General features: G+C 45.2%; 1 protein-coding gene across 1 annotated transcript in view; it reads left to right on the forward strand.

Annotated features, from left to right (window-relative positions):
- Positions 1–2,849: 2,849 nt before the first annotated feature.
- Positions 2,850–16,729, forward strand: part of EEF2 (eukaryotic translation elongation factor 2) — a 30,203-nt gene continuing 16,323 nt past the window's right edge. The window contains exons 1-5 of the mRNA XM_070944707.1: positions 2,850–2,966; positions 10,238–10,452; positions 11,582–11,763; positions 12,700–12,911; positions 14,711–14,889. Of these exons, the coding sequence (XP_070800808.1) occupies positions 2,964–2,966; positions 10,238–10,452; positions 11,582–11,763; positions 12,700–12,911; positions 14,711–14,889 (791 nt within the window). The 5' untranslated portion in view covers positions 2,850–2,963. The remainder of the gene's footprint in view (positions 2,967–10,237; positions 10,453–11,581; positions 11,764–12,699; positions 12,912–14,710; positions 14,890–16,729) is intronic.

Below are 16,729 nucleotides of genomic sequence, written 5' to 3' on the forward strand. Positions count from 1 at the left end.
CGCCTTTCTCCCTGGGGACTCAAGACGGCTTACAAAATGACAAATTCCAATACAAATCACAATGAAATAAAATTAAAATCAGCAACCCTATTAAAAACAGTTTAAAATTATGACAGTGTACCCCCAAACGGATCAGTTGAGTTGACGAAAGAGCCACGTCTTCAGCTCACGACGGAAGGAAAGAAGGTCGGGGGCTGTCCTGAGCTCGGTGGGCAATCCATTCCAGAGGGTCGGGATCCCACAGAGATTTTGCAGTATCCTTTCCCTGGAGTGGGGTGGGAATGGAGATTTTTCAGTATCCTTTCCCTGGAGTGCGGTGGGAATGGAGATTTTGCAGTATCCTTTCCCTGGAGTGGGAATGGGGATTTTGCAGTATCCTTTCCCTGGAGTGGGGTGGGAATGGAGATTTTGCAGTATCCTTCCCCTACCATGCCACACCACTCCCACCAAGCCACGCCCACAGAACCGGTAGTAAAAAAACTTGAATTTCACAACTGGATTAATCCACTCTCATTTAGCAGAAGATACAGAGCTCACTACATTGCACAATCTCCTAAAGGCATGTCAGACATTGCACAACTCCCATGGCAACATCTCTGAAACTTATAAAAATCCATGTACTCCTCAAATCAATGGGTCAGCTGCACCAGAACCACAAACCCTGGATCATCATTAAACCATCTTCTGTCTTAGGCCCAGTACGCTTCAATATCTTCATAAACGACTTAGATGAGGGAATAGAAGGGGAACTTTCCAAATTTGCAGATGATACTAATGGCAGGATTTATTCCTGCCAGATGGATGGATCTTGACAGACTTGAACATTGGGCCCTATCTAACAAAATGAAATTCAATGTAGAGAAAAGTAAAGTCCTACACTTAGGTAAGAAAAACCAAAAGCACTCATATAAACTGGGTGAAACCAGGTTTAATAGCAGTAACTGTGAGAGGGATCTTGGGAGTCTTAGTGGACAACCAGCTAAATATGAGCCAGCCGTGTGCAGCGGCAGCCAAAAGAGCCAAAGCAATCCTAAATTGCATTAACAGAGGGATACAAGCAAGATCAAGTGTGGTACTAATACCCCTCTATAAAGCCTTAGTAAGACCACACCTAGAGTACTGCATCCAGTTTTGGTCACCACACTATAAAAAAGATGTTGAGACTCTAGAAAAAGTGCAGAAAAGAGCAACCAGGATGATTAAAAGAGCCCTGGTGGCGCAGCAGACTAAAGCGCTGTTAAGTAACACCAACTGCCTGCAATTACTGCAAGTTCAAATCTCACCAGGTTCAAGGTTGACTCAGCCTTCCATCCTTTCGAGGTAGGTAAAATGAGGACCCAGATTGTGGGGGCAATAAGCTGACTTTGTATAAAAAAGAACACTGCTTAGAGGGGACCAAAATCCCTACTAAGCAGGTATATACAAAAGTATGAAGGCTGTTGCTTAATGCACTGTAAGCCGCCCTGCATCTCCGGAGAAGGGCGGCATATAAATCGAACCAATAAATAAATAAATAAATAAATTAGGGGACTGGAGACTAAAACATGAAGAACGGTTACAGGAACTGGGCATGGATAGTCTAGTGAAGAGAAGGACCAGGGGAGACCTGATTGCAGTCTTCCAATATTTGAGGGGCTGCTACAGAGAGGAGGGGGACAAGCTATTTTCTAAAGCATCTGAAGGACAGACAAGAAATAATGGATGGGAACTGATCAAGGAGAGATTTAACTTGTAAATAAGGAGAAAGTTTCTGACAGTGAGAATAATCAACCCATGGAATAGAAGTTGCCTTTGGAAGTTGTGGGAGCTTCATCACTTGAGACTTTCAAGAAGAAATTGAGACTTTCAAGAAGAGATTGGACTGCCATCTGTCAGAAATGGTGTAGGGTCTCCTGCTTGGGGGGTTGGACTAGATGACCTCCAAGGTCCCTTCCAACTCTGTTAATCTTTCCAATCAGCCTCCATGTTTCCAGCATCTTTCTCCCAGCTTGGAACTGAACCAGATGAATATTTCTTCCAACACCAAGCAGGGATGTCACCAAGCATATTTGATGGCAAATATGTATGTATAAAGGAATGACTTTATATTTATGGACAAGGTAATCACATTATACCATGGTGACAGGATTGTATATTTTATTTGTGTATAGAATATATTAATAAAAATTATTTAAAAAAAAAGCAACTGAGTAGAGAAAACTCTTTTAACTACTGAAAAAACTCTCACTAAAATCCTTAAAACATTTCTTAGGGTGCATCCATTCCAAGCCCTGTTGCTATGCTGACTGGGGAATTCTGGGAGTTGAAGTCCACTCATCTTAAAGTGGCCTGGAAAAAAAACAATACTGTATTAATTGAAATTAATACATTGAATTTTATTGAGTTTAAATTGAATTTTCTGGGAAGGGCTCCTATGGGTGGGTCCCCAAATTTTTATAAATATCCTCCTTTAATAATATATTTTGGAGTGATACCAAGCAGCTTCAGAGGCATATTACACGCAAGCATTATTTTTCCACTCTATTTCAAATTCACTGCTGCCCATTCGTGCGTCAAGCACGTGGTTGAATCGCCAGCAGGCGCTTCCGGGTTGATCGAACGTTTTTTTTAAAAAAAAAAGTGGGAAGAAGAAACTGCGCAGGCGTCAAGTTAAGAGCCTCCTCCCTCTCCCTTTCTTTTCTTCCTTCCTTTCTTTCCCGCCTTCGGACCATAGAGAGGGCCTTTCGGATGAGGCGCGTGCGCCCCGGGTTTCTTCGCTCGGCCCCGCCTCTTCCCTCTGGCTCTCCCCGCCCACTCCGGCGTCCCTCATATAAAAGGCGGCCGGTTGACGTCAGCGTCCTCTTCCGCCCGCTCGACCCCTGCCAACGAGACAGGGCAGTTCGAGCCGCCGCCATTGTTGCCGGTATTTTTTTTCCCTTTCTTACCCCCCCGCTCCTGCGGAGAATCCGAAGCCATCCGCCAACATGGTGAGCCATCCGAAACCGGGAGCGACTTGGGGGGAACCTCGGGGACCCGAGGCCTAGGGAGGCGTTGGATAAGGCCGGGTTCGGAACGAAGGGGATAGGCCCCGGGTTGGAGGCCTGCGGGGCTTGAGGGGGGGGAGGGAAGGCCGCGGCCTGGAACAGCCCGCCGTCTGGAAGAGCCCCGGAAGGGGGGGGGTTAGCAACGCAAGACAATACGCGAGAAGGAGTGGGGGGGGGTAATTTGTGAACGTGGCGACTCTGGAGTTACGTGGACCAGTGTTAGGCTATGGATCCCCCCCCTTTTTTAGGGGGTGCTTCTCCCCTGGGCCGGGCTGAGGATGACGGGAGTTGTAGTCCAGCGCCTCTGGAGAGCCTCCAATAATAAAAAAAATGCCTGGTGTGGATGCTATTAAAGCACCTTGAGACCCAATGGAATAGATTGGGGTGGGGGGGAAAAACGCCCTTTCGCCATGCTGAGGGTGACGGGAGTTGTAGTCCAGCGCCTCTGGAGATCTGCCAATCAAAAATGCCTAGTGTGGATGCTGTTAAAGCATCTTGAGACCCAATATTATTAAAAACAGCTTTTGGTATATGTAGTTTATGTAACTATGTGTGTGTGTGTATAGATAGATGGGATTGATTCTGATATATATAAGCAATCTTAACAGAGTTGGACGGGACCTGATAGGTCATCTAGTCCAACCCCATATTTATATATATATATATAGACCATCTATAAAAATATATAGTGACCATCTATAAAAATAGCAACCATCTATTAGTCAATATAGATATTTCTGCAGGGAAGGAGAAAGGAGAAGTAGACAGAAGGAGGGCTTCACTTGTTATAATAGGCAGAAATATATATATATATATATGTGTATATGTATGTATGTATGTATATGTATGTATGTATATGTATGTATGTATGTATGTATATATAAAAATAGGCAGAAATTTAACAAGTGAAGCCCTCCTGTCTACTACTCCTTTCTCCTTCCCAGCAGAAATATCTATATTGACTAATAGATGGTCGCTATTTTTTCCCCCCTTTATTTTCGAAGCAGGAAGAAAGCTTTAAGGGGCAGTGAATCATAGACGGCCCCAAATTTATATTTCCCTTTGTTTTTTTTGAAAGGGGGCTTAATACTTAACCTTCCTCTCCCAAGGATTGCAGGCAGTCCTTGATTTACGGCCACAATTGAGCCCCAAATTTATGTTGCTAAGTGAAACATCTGTTGAGTGCCTCATTTTTTTATGACAAATCATTGTGCTTCTTAAAGTAGTTGTTAAATGAATTTGGATTCCCCATGGACACGGCTTGTCAGAAGGTCGCAAAAAGGGGATCGTGTGATTTCCCCCCCCCCCCCCCCCCCCGACACAGGTCATAAATACGAGTCAAGCATCTGAATTTTGATCATGTGACCGTTGGGGTCATCAATCACTTTTTCCAGGGCTGTTGTCCCTTCGAACGGCCACTAAACAAACCGTTATAAGTCGAGGGCTACCCGTCTTATTAATTTCTTGGAACGATTTCCTCTTAAAATACTTCGCCTTGGCCGGCTTCTCTTTTTTTATTTCTGCGCAGCAGGGCCTGGTTGTAATAATAATAAAATAAAAAAACAAAACCCTGACCTCATTGTGGGATGACTCAGATTTTTTTTTGCTCTCCTCCTCCACGGATTCAAGGCAGGAGAAAGTAAAGGGGGTGATGTAACTCCTACTTTGCCAGCTTCCTGAAGATTATTAGGTGGGGAGGGGGGTGTTTGCTGATAAAACCACTTTATTCTTCGGTTAAAAACTTACTTTGAGGAGGGCTGGCTGCTTTTCCAGTGCGCCATTCAGTTTCTCTGATTTAAAAAAAAAACATTTTTTTTTATTCAGCTTTAATACATTTTCTGTAGCTTCTCTTCCATCCAAGCCTGGTTTCCCAGCCTCCCTCTTTTTTTGGGGAGGGGGGGTGTTTGATAGTTGCTGCCCTAACCTTATGTGCCGAAATAACCATTCAAGATGTCCGCGGGGGACGTGATGTGGCAAAACAACAACACCCGTGGCCAGCAAAGGATTTGGGCCAGCTCCAGCCGGTCCCTGCTTGCCAAAGGGGAGGAAGGTTGTGTTTTTTCCCCCACATCTTGTCTAAAAACGTATTTGGCGAGAAGTGGCTGGGGGTGGAGGTGTGTGGAACGTGGCAGGGAGGCATAGGGAGGGTGTCACACCTGTATTGCGGGACCTGCAGCTGGTTACTTTCTCGCTGCGCCGTTAAAAGTGCTGACGTTAACCTGGAAAATATTTTCCGGCTTGCCTGCATCTCCTTAATGGAATCCGACCGGCTGTTGTGGTTTATCTTATCTCACTTCTGTCTCGTCTCCTTCCCTGCCCTTCCCTCCTGCCCTTCCTTCCTTCTCATCCATCTATCCCTTCCTTATTATCCATTTATCTTCCTTCCTTCCTTCTCATCCATCTACCCATCCATCTATTTCTCCCTCCTTCCTTCTCATCCATCTATCCCTCCTTCCTCTCATCCATCCATCCCTTCCATCTATCCCTTCTTTCTTCCATCCCATCCATCTATCCTTTCCTTCTCATCCATTTATCCCTCCTTCCTTCCTTCTCATCCATCTATCCCTTCCTTCTCATCCATTTATCTTCCTTCCTTCCTTCCTTCCTTCCTTCCATCCCATCCATCTATCCCTTCCTTCTCATCCATTTATCTTCCTTCCCTCCTTCCTTCTCCATCTATCCCTCCCTCCTTTCCATCCATCCTTCTCATCCATCTACCCATCCATCTATCCCTCCCTCCTTCCTTCTCATCCATCTATCCCTCCTTCCTCTCATCCATCCATCCCTTCCATCTATCCCTTCTTTCTTCCATCCCATCCATCTATCCCTTCCTTCTCATCCATTTATCCCTCCTTCCTTCCTTCCCATCCATCTATCCCTTCCTTCTCATCCATTTATCTTCCTTCCCTCCTTCCTTCTCCATCTATCCTTCCCTTCTTTCCATCCATCCTTCTCATCCATCTACCCATCCATCTATCCCTCCCTCCTTCCTTCTCATCCATCTATCCCTCCTTCCTTCCTCTCATCCATCCATCCCTTCCATCTATCCCTCCTTTCTTTCATCCCATCCATCTATCCCTTTCTTCTCATCCATTTATCTTCCTTCCCTCCTTTCTTCTCATCCATCTATCCCTCCCTTCTTTCCTTCCTTCCTTCTCATCCTACCCATCCACCTATTTTTCCCTCCTTCCTTCTCATCCATTTATCTTCCTTCCCTCCTTCCTTCTCATCTATCTATCCCTCCCTTCTTTCCTTCCTTCCATCCATCCCATCCATCCATCTCTCCTTTCTTCCTTTTCATCCATCTATCCCTTCCTTCCATCCATCCCATCCATCTATCCCTCCCTTCTTCCTTCCTTCATCTATCCCTTCCTTCCTTCTCATCCATTTATCTTTCTTCCTTCCCTCCTTCCTTCTCCATCTATCCTTCCCTCCTTTCCATCCATCCTTCTCATCATCTACTCATCTATCTATCTCTCCCTCCTTCCTTCTTATCCATCTATCCCTCCCTTCCATCCCTCCCTCCCTCCTTCCCTTTTTCCCCAAAGTCCACAGATGAGGAAGACTGATGAAGGAAGTGGGGGGGGGGGGGAGAAATGGTCCTTCCAGATTTTGGGGGAACAACATCAGCTGTCTAGGATGGTGTCCTCCTTGAGATACCTTAATGCCTTCCCTGCCACCTTTGGCAGAAGGCAAAGCCAATTCCTCCACAGGGCATTTTGGCTGTCAAAGTGCCACTTTATTCTACCACACGGTTGGCTTTAAGGAGATTCTCAGTCATCCAGCTCACAGTTTTCCCAAAGGTGCTTTTCTTTCAAGAGGCAACTGGATTTTCTGGGTTTTCTTTGAAGGCCTTTCACTTTTCCATCCCAGAAGCTGTGACTGGATGGTGAGCAAAGGAAGGATTTATATTCCTCCGAGTTGGTGCATTCCGAGTGCTAATAACCAGATGATTGCAAGGAATATAAATCTTTCCGTTCCCCACCATCCAGTCAGAACTGAAGAAGCGTCTTGGAGGAGAAGCGAAACATCTTCAAAGAAAAACCAGAAAGTCCAGTTGCCTCTTGGGGGAAAAAAGCACCTTTGGGACATTCTTTTATTTTACCTTGTAAGGCACCAAGCCATGGAATTTTTGTATTTTTGTATTTTGCTTTTTATCCAGGCTTTTTATTTATTGTTTATAAGTTTAACTCAAGCTGGTGAGCATACCTAATGTTCCTTCCTTCCTCCCACAACAACAACAACCCTGTGAGGGGGGGATAGGGCTGAGAGAAAGGGACTGGACCAAAGGCATCCAGCTGGCTTTCATGGCTAAGACGAGACCAGAAGTCCCAGACCCCTGCTTAAAAACCCAACAAATCGACTGATCTGATAATTTGTAATTCAGTATAACACAAAACCCTGGTTCAAAAAAAAAAAAAAAACCTTAATAAATCGACTTTTCTGTTAACTTGTATAGGTAGTCCTCGACCTACAACAGTTCGTTTAGTGACCGTTCAGAGTTACAACAGCACTGAAAAGTGTGCGCGACGATTGTAGCATCCCCATGGTCATGTGATCAAAATTCAGACACACTTGGCAATTGACCCAGATTTATGACGGTTGAGCTGTCCCCCTTTGCGACTTTCTGACGAGCAAAGTCATTGGGGAAGTCAGACTCACCTAACTGTGGCAGGAAAGTTCATAAAATGGGGCTAACTCACTCAGGGTGGGTTTGATTTAAATCGAGTCGATTTAAAATCATGATTTAACTCACTAGTAAAAAGACTTGATTTAAATCAACTCGATTTAAATCATAATTTTTAAAGAGCAACTGTCATCTCTGCTACTCCTTTGACCCACTGTTGACTCACCGATAGTCCCAGGGTTGCAGAATATACAGCCTCATGCTACATAACTAAGCTCCATTTCATCCTGAATAAGCTAAATTATTTATGTATCTTAAATAGAAAACTATCTTACGATAGATTTTTACCCCAAAAGTTTTTTATTAAAATAAATTCAATTTAAATAAAAAAAAATCCGATTTTTAAAAAAAAATCATTGATTTTTATCCACCCTGAACTCACTTAAATGTTTCCCTTGACAACAAATTTTGGGCTGAATTCTGGTCATAAGACGAGGACTACCTGTAATTCAAACATACTACCGGTTCAAACCCAACCCCCCCAACCTAAGAGGGAATGAAAGATACTGTTGGCATATTGCCTTGCTTACATAATGGATTCTGTCATGGAAACACCGTGACATTGTTTTAAAAACATTTCTGGCCAGCTCAGGATTTTCTGGTCTGCCGTTGCTGACCATGCTTTTTGCTTCCTCGCCTTCTGAATTTTGTTCTTACTGTATCATTTTAGGCTGTGTGAATAGTCAGTGGAAAGGGTCTGGGTCCCCGGGAGGCAGGCAGATTAAATAATTTTAAATGTAATAATTGGAGGTGAAAATAGGATTTTAGAGACAGTGCAGAGAAGAGCAACAAAGAGGATTAGGGGACTGGAGGTGGATAAAAATCAATGATTTTTTTTAAAAAAATAAAAAAAATCAGATTTTTTTGATTTAAATCGGATTTTTTTTTAAATCAGATTTTTTTTTTATTTTTATTGAATTTATTTTTAATAAAAAAACTTTTGGGGTAAAAATCTATCATAAGATAGTTTTTTTATTTAAGATACATACATAATTTAGTTTATTCAGCATGAAATGGAGCTTAGTTATGTAGCATGATGCTGTATATTCTGCAGCCCTGGGACTATCGGTGAGTCAACAGTGGGTCAAAGGAGTAGCAGAGATGACAGTTGCTCTTGAAAAATTATGATTTAAATCGAGTTGATTTAAATCAAGCCTTTTTACTAGTGATCGACTCGATTCAAATCAAATCCACCCTGCTGGAGGCTAAAACATATGAACTGGACTTGGGTAGGTAGATAAAAAGAAGGACGAGGGGAGACATGATAGCAGCCTTCCAATATTTGAGGGGCTACCCCATAGAAGAGGGGGTTCAAGCTATTTTCCAAAACACCCGAAGGCAGAGCAAAGGAGTAACAGTTGAAAGCATATCAAATAGAGATCCCGTCTACAATTAAGGACTAATTTCCTGACAGAACAATTAATCCGTGGAATGGCTTCCATCCAGAAGTTGTGGGTGCTCCAACATTGGAAGTTCTTAAGAAGAGAGAGAACAACCATTGTTCTGAAATAGTATAGGACCATGACGGCGGATCTATGGCACACGTGCCACAGGTGGTGCACAGCGCCCTCTCTGTGGGCACACGAGCCGTCATCCCAGTTTAGTTCTGCTGCGTGTGCGTGCCTCCCGGCAGCCAGCTGCTCATTGGGTCTCTGCTGTGCATGTAAGGGGAGCTGCATGCACGGGGGCGGGGTGCATGGAGGGGCCCGTGTGCGCATTGCATTTTGGGGGTTCGGGTGCGCGCGTGCATTGGGCACTCAGTCCGGAAGGTAAGCCATCACTGGTATAGGACCTCCTGCCTAACGGGGTTGGACTAGAAGACCTCCAAGCTCCCTTCCAACTCGTGTTATTCTGTCCCGGTGGGGTTTCCATCTCCTTTGAGAAGGAAACTGGTGGCTTGTTGGTCCAACATGGTGTTCTGCCCCAGTACGGGTCCCAAGAAATGTAGCGCACACACAGAGCTCCAAAAACTCTGTTTAATACAAACAGACCCCTTTCAAAATGCAGGCTTTAACCACCAATGCCTTTATCAGCCTGCTATGAATTACAGAAATTAAACAAAGTCCGACAAGGGTTGGCAATCAGCCCAGAAACCAAGTTGTAACAAAAAACTCACTCTCAAAATGCTCTGCATAGCATTGTTTCCAGCAACATTTGCCAGCTGTGTGCGAACTTAAATAGGCTAAGGGAGTGGCCAATTAGCCCCAAGCCTTACTCTCGAGGAGACCTCCTCCTGAGTAGCCACTCCTGCCTTTTGGCAGCCCTGCGTGCTCGAGCATTGAGGAGAGGCTCCTCCACTTCACTCTCTTCACTTGAAGGAGCCTCTGGAGATTCTGAAGGCCCTGGCTGAGTCTCTGCCTCTGGCACCACATCCTCTTCAGCCTCCTCGCTGTCTGACTTGAGCGCTGGCTGCACAGGCTGCTGGCGCGACACCACACCAGCCTCCTCCTCGTCAGGATCAGCCACGATCTGCGCAGGCCACTGGCGGGCCACAACACACGGTCACCTTCTTTCTCCTGTTTTCCAGGTGAACTTCACAGTAGACCAGATCCGGGCCATCATGGATAAAAAGGCCAACATCCGGAACATGTCAGTGATTGCCCACGTGGATCATGGGAAATCCACTCTGACCGACTCGCTGGTATGCAAAGCGGGGATTATCGCCTCGTCCCGTGCCGGGGAGACCCGTTTCACCGACACAAGAAAAGACGAGCAAGAGAGATGCATCACCATCAAGTCGACGTAGGTCCCTTTGGTTGAATCTTTTGAGGCAGGTGGGTGGGATGAGAGAGAAGGAGCTAAGTTGGTTGCCTTACACAGCAGTTCGTTTAGTGACCGCTCAAAGTTACGACGACACTGGAAAAAAAGGGACTTCTGATCGTTTTTCACAGATGATCAAAATTCAGACGCTTGGCAACTGGCTCATATTTACGACAGTTGCTGTGTCCCAAGGTCATGTGGTCCCTTTTTATGACCTCCTGACAAGTAAAAGTCAAATGTGATGCCAAATTCACTTAGCAACTGGGCTACTAGCTTATCAACTGCAGTGTTTCACTTAACAGTGGCAACAAAGGTCATAAAATGGGGCAAAACTAGCTTAAGTGTCACTTGACTAGAAATTGGGCTCGATTGTGGTTGTAAACCGAGGACTAACCAGTATGGAAGTCCTTTTGTGCTGCTTGCTTTGATGTGGGCAGATGAACGATGGAATGTCTTTTTTTCTTTTTAATTTTTAAAATTTGTTTATAATGTAAAAAAATACAAAAACAAATAGGGAAGGGGAAGGGAAGAGTGCAAGAAAGAAGGGAAAAAGAAAGAGAAGGCGTTGGCTTCCGACTCCCTTTGATGCAATAAAATAAGATCCTACATCAAACCTCAACTTATTACTTTTACATAGTATAAACTAGCCATTTCTACAACAAGAAATCTAATCGGTGAAACCCAAAATCAAAGTTTCATTTTTTTCCCCCACCCCAAGCACAAAGTCCAGAAGCGGTTTCCAAGTAGAAACGAAAGTACTTAAGGTTTTTTTTCCCCTTTCTTTTATCAAAGCAGTCAATTTAGCCATCTCTGCCAACTCAACTTTTGCAGCCATTTGTCTTTTGTGAGGATCGAAATGTCCTTCCGTTTTTGTGCGTAGTCTTCCCACCGTCAACACACACACACACACACACACACACATATGTGTATATATATGTATGTATGTATGTATGTATGTATGTATGTATGTATGTATAACATCAAAGTTCCAATCCGCCCCACCCCCCAGTCTTTTTCCATTAAACCCAAAAGAAAAGTTTTCGGTTTTATCTTTACATTCACTTTTAAGAATCTGGAATGTCTGTAAACTTTCTTCTGCGTCTTCCCTTAGGGCCATTTCCCTCTTCTACGAGCTCTCAGAGAACGACTTGGCCTTCATCAAGCAGAGCAAAGATGGCTGCGGGTTCTTGATCAACCTAATCGATTCCCCTGGCCACGTGGATTTTTCTTCAGAAGTTACAGCTGCCCTACGGGTCACCGATGGTGCCTTGGTTGTTGTGGATTGTGTTTCCGGTAAGAAACTGGCTCCCCGCTCTGAGCTTTCTTGATGCGTTTGTCCAGTGGGCAGTGCTAAGGAGGTACGGCAGGGGTAGCCAACCTTGATAAGTTTAAGACTTGTGGACCGCAACTCCCAGAATTCTAAATTCAGCGTCAACTTCCCATCGCCCAGTGCGCTCTCACAGAGAGGGCCTACTCAGGGTGCCGTCGGCTAGACAATGTTGGCTGGCGACCCCCAGGAGTAGAACTTTCTCTGTGAGCGCCCCCACCCTTTGGAATCAACTTCCCTTGGGGCTCCGGTTGGCCCCTGACCTTCGCACCTTCCACCGTGAATTGAAAACCTGGCTATTTATGTCCCCCAGCCTGGACTGATGGAGTAGTATATTTTAAATTAAAAAAAAAAAAATTAAAAACTTTTTATATTTTTTGTGTATATTTGTTGATTTTAACAGTTGTTGGTCGATTGTTGTGTGAGCTGCCCTGAGTCCTTGGAGATAGGGCGGCATACAAATTTTATAAATAAATAAATTCCCACTTTGTGGATTTTAAGGCTTCTGGACTTCAAATCCACAAGACTTTGAGACTTCTGGACTTCAACTTCCTGAATTCTAAATTCCCACTTTAAGACCTGTGGACTTCAACTCCTCATGACTTTAAAGACTTCTGGACTCCAACTCCCCGAATTCTGAATTCCTACTTTAAGATTTGTGGACTTCAAATCCAAAAGGCTTTAAGACTTCTGGGCTAACTCCCAGAATTCTAAGTTCCCAGTTTAAGACTTGTGGACTTCAACGCCAAGAATTCTGGAAGTTGAAGTCGACAGATCTTAAAATTGCCGAAGTTGGACACCCCTAATGTAGAATGTTCCTATTCTCTATATGGCTCTGCCAAAGTGATAGAAGTGACAACACTTATGGAAGACAAACTGAGCTTCCTCTTTTTCCTCTACAGGGGTGTGTGTCCAGACCGAGACTGTCCTGCGCCAGGCTATTGCTGAGAGGATCAAGCCCGTTTTGATGATGAACAAGATGGACCGGGCTCTGCTGGAGCTGCAACTGCAGCCCGAGGAGCTGTACCAGACCTTCCAGCGCATTGTGGAGAACGTCAACGTCATCATCTCCACCTACGGGGAGGGCGAGACCGGCCCCATGGGCAACATCATGGTAAGAGTTTCCAACGAGCAGTGACATTTTGAAGAAAATCTGAATGGACATGTTGATATCGGAAGGCAGTGCAAAATTTTTCTTTCCCAAGATCAGAGGGTAGGGGACCATGGTCCCTTTATGGCTTGTGGACTTCAACTCCCAGAATTCCTCAGCCAGCAGTCTCCAAGTCATAAAGGGGCCATTGTTCCCCATCCTTACCCTAGATCAGTGATGGCTAACCTTTTTGCCATCGCGTGCCAGGAGAGGGGTGGGTGGGGGAGGGTCGCATGCGCACGTGCCTATGCGCATGCGTGCGCAACCCCCTCCCCCCGCTCCTGGCACATGATGCCCTGGTAGGCCCGTTTTTCTTTCTTGCCTGGTTCCAGATCCTCTCTGTGTATCTGGGAAGGGCGAAAACAGCCTTTCCCACTCCCTTGGAGGCCCTACGGAGGCTGAAAGGGCCCATTTCCCAAGTCTCGGTGGGACAAGAAGTGACATTTTTTGCTGTCCGCAGCCTCCAGAACCTCTCTAGGAGTCTCTAGGAGCCTCTCTAGGAGTCTCTGGAGGCTGGGGACAGGAAAAAACATCACTTCCTGTCCCACCGGGAGTCGGGAAATGGGCCCTTTCAGCCTCTGTAGGGCCTCCAAGGGAGTGGGAAAGGCTGTTTTCGCCCTTCCCAGATACACAGAGAGGATCTGGAACCAGGCAAGAAAGAAAAACGGGCCTTCCCCACCCCGCCCCCAGGCCCTCCAGAGGCAGGAAACAGCCTGTTTCCCTACTTCTGGTGGGCCCAGAAGGCCCGAAAATCAGCTGGCCGGCATGCGCATGCGCCCCAGAGCTGAGCTGGTGTGCCCACTAATCTGGCTCCGTGTGCCACAGGTTCGCTATCACGGCCCTAGATGGATTCAAATAATTTAGGCTGCTTACAAGGGACATAATTTCTACTAGGTGGTGGAACAGATGTTTGTGCACACCATCAGCAATTTTTAGCCCAGTCTATCTGGAGGGTATCGGGGTGTACGTGTTTAGAAGTCACTCCACGGGTATTCCTTAATTTACGACAGGTTGCTTAGCAACTGTTCAGAGTCAGGATGACCCCCTGAAATGGTAGTGGCAGCTCAGTTCCAAAGTTTCAATGGTGATCTCTGTAGTCACCATTTGCAAAATGCAGTCACCTCTGCATTCTGGACACTTGGCAACTGCCTCACTAACATAGTCTTTCCTCTTAGAGAACAGCAAAGGAAATCATGAAAATAAAGGAGAATATTTGTAGCGTAGAGTTGAGATTGGGGGTCCTTGGTGCTCTCTGAACTTCTGACTAACACTGATGCTGTTACCTAGGTGGGTAATGAAACGCCTGCAAGAAAACAATGAAGTTGAGAGAGCCCCAGTTTCAGTTTCAGTTTTATTAGATTTATATACCGCCCTACTCCCGAAGGACTCAGGGCGGTGAACAGGCACAAAATAAAATACCTAGATACAAAAGTTAAAAAACATAATTAAAACCAGATTAAATAATTTAGCCCGAGACAATTAAAAATCCCAATAATTTAAAACAGATTAAAATTTCAATTTAAAAGAATTTTAAAACGGGAGAAAATTAGGCCAGGCCGGCTTGCTGGAATAGGAGAGTCTTAAAAGCACGGCGGAAAGTGCGCAGATCCGGGATCCTCCGTATCTCTGGGGGGAGCTCGTTCCAGATAGTGGAACGAGCTCCCCCCAGAGGGAGGAGGGACCCTACAAATCGTGCCCTTCTAGGGAACACACCACAGAGTCTCAGGTGGATTAAATTCTCTTGCCTGTTCTTCCTCCCCTAGATCGATCCAGTCCTCGGCACAGTCGGCTTTGGCTCCGGCCTGCACGGCTGGGCTTTCACGCTGAAGCAGTTTGCCGAGATGTACGTGGCCAAGTTTGCAGCCAAAGGCGAAGGGCAGCTGAACTCCGCCGACCGTGCCAAAAAGGTGGAGGACATGATGAAGAAACTCTGGGGCGACAGGTGGGTAATTTAGGATTGTGCAAATGAGGATCTCCACGTAACACGGCTAGAAGACTTCATTGTTGACCGGCTGCGTTCGTGCAGGAGATGAGAACGCCCACATTTGACTTCAAGTCTGTGGAGATTCTCCGTCATCCAGGCCATGGTTGTCCCAAAGGTGCTTTTTTTCAAGAGGCAACTGTTTTTTCTTTGAAGACGTTTCACTTCTCATCCAAGAAGCTTCTTCATCTCTGACTGGATGGTGGGGAATGGAAGGATTTATACTCCTTGCAGACAGCTGGTCATTTGCATTATTTTAGAGTCCTTTAGGCCACTTGGAGAACCCTCATGATAAGACAAGAGCCTTGGTAGTACAGTGGTCTAAAGCACCCTGTTATTAACACCAGCTGCCTGCAATTACTGCAGGTTCGAATCTCGCCAGGCTCAAGGTTGACTCAGCCTTCCATCCTTTCTAAAGTAGGTAAATTGAGGACCCAGTTGTGGGGGCAATAAGCTGGCTTTATATAAATATACAAAAATATGAAGGCTATTGCTTAGCACATTGTAAGCCGCCCTGAGTCTCCGGAGAAGGGCGGCATATAAATCAAATTTAAAAAAAAAAAAAGACATCATGAGCCTTGGTAGCGCAGCAGATTAAAGCACTGTTAAGTAACACCAGCTGCCTGCAATTACTGCAAGTTCAAATCTCACAACGCTCCAGGTTGACTCAGCCTTCCATCCTTCCTAGGTAGGTAAAATGAGGACCCAGATTGTGGGGGCAATAAGATGACTTTGTATAAAAAAGAACACCGCTTGGGGGGGGGCGAAAGCCCTACTAAGCAGGTATATCCAAAATATGAAGGCTATTGCTTAACGCATTGTAAACCACCCTGAGTCTCCGGAAAAGGGCGGCATATAAATCAAACCAATAAATAAATAAATAAATCTATCTCCAGTCTACAACACAGTCCTTTCAGCACTTCCAAGAAGGCTCCCCACCCATTTGCACCCATTTGCACCAGTCAGGTGACCCTGAGGACACAGACAAACCTCCAATTTTCTCATCGATTCTCCAAAAATAATGCAAATGACCAGCTGTTATAAATCCTTCCTGTTCCCCGCCATCCAGTCAGAGCTGAAGAAGCTTCTAGGATGAGAAGCAAAACTCAAAATGTCTTCATAGAAAAACCAGAAAGTCCAGTTTCCTCTCAAAAGCCCCTTTAGGGTTTGACCTCAAGGTTTTCTCGGTGCATTAAGGAACTAGAGGAAGGGAATCCTTTTATTAACTGCAAAGATGCCGCAAATGAAAATGTATCATTAAAGAACTGGATTATTCTCTTTTGTTTCAGGGATTTTGCAACTTTTAAGACATGTGAACCTCAACTCCCAGAATTCTCTAGCCTGCATGGCTGACTGGGGAATTCTGGGAGTTGAAAGGACCACAAGGTTGGGAAAGTACGATGTACAATTCATTGTTACTGAGAAATTTCCTAACAGAACAATTTATCAGTGGAACAACTTGTCTCCAGAAGTTGTGAATGCTCCAACACTGGATGTTTTTAAGAAGAGATCGGACAACCATTTGTCTGAAGTGGTGTAGGGTTTCCTGCCTGAGCATGGGGTTTGACTAGAAGATCTCTAAGGTCCCAATTGTGCTATTCTGTTGTTTTCTGATTGGCTTTATCACTCTTTAGTTAAACTCAATTTCCCCTTAGTTCTAAGTTGCTTCTCTTCTTCATTAGTTTCCATCGGTTGTTTCTTGTCCTGCCTTCTCGTGCTTTGGAGAATAGTTTGACTCCCTCTTCTTTGTGGCAGCCCCTCAAATACTGGAAGACTGCTATCATGCCCTGATCCTTTTCAT

This window comes from Pituophis catenifer, unplaced genomic scaffold, assembly GCF_029215685.1.
Source record: "Pituophis catenifer annectens isolate HBS135680 unplaced genomic scaffold, rPitCat1.0.hap2 SCAF_1, whole genome shotgun sequence".
NCBI classification, from domain to species: Eukaryota; Metazoa; Chordata; class Lepidosauria; order Squamata; family Colubridae; genus Pituophis; species Pituophis catenifer.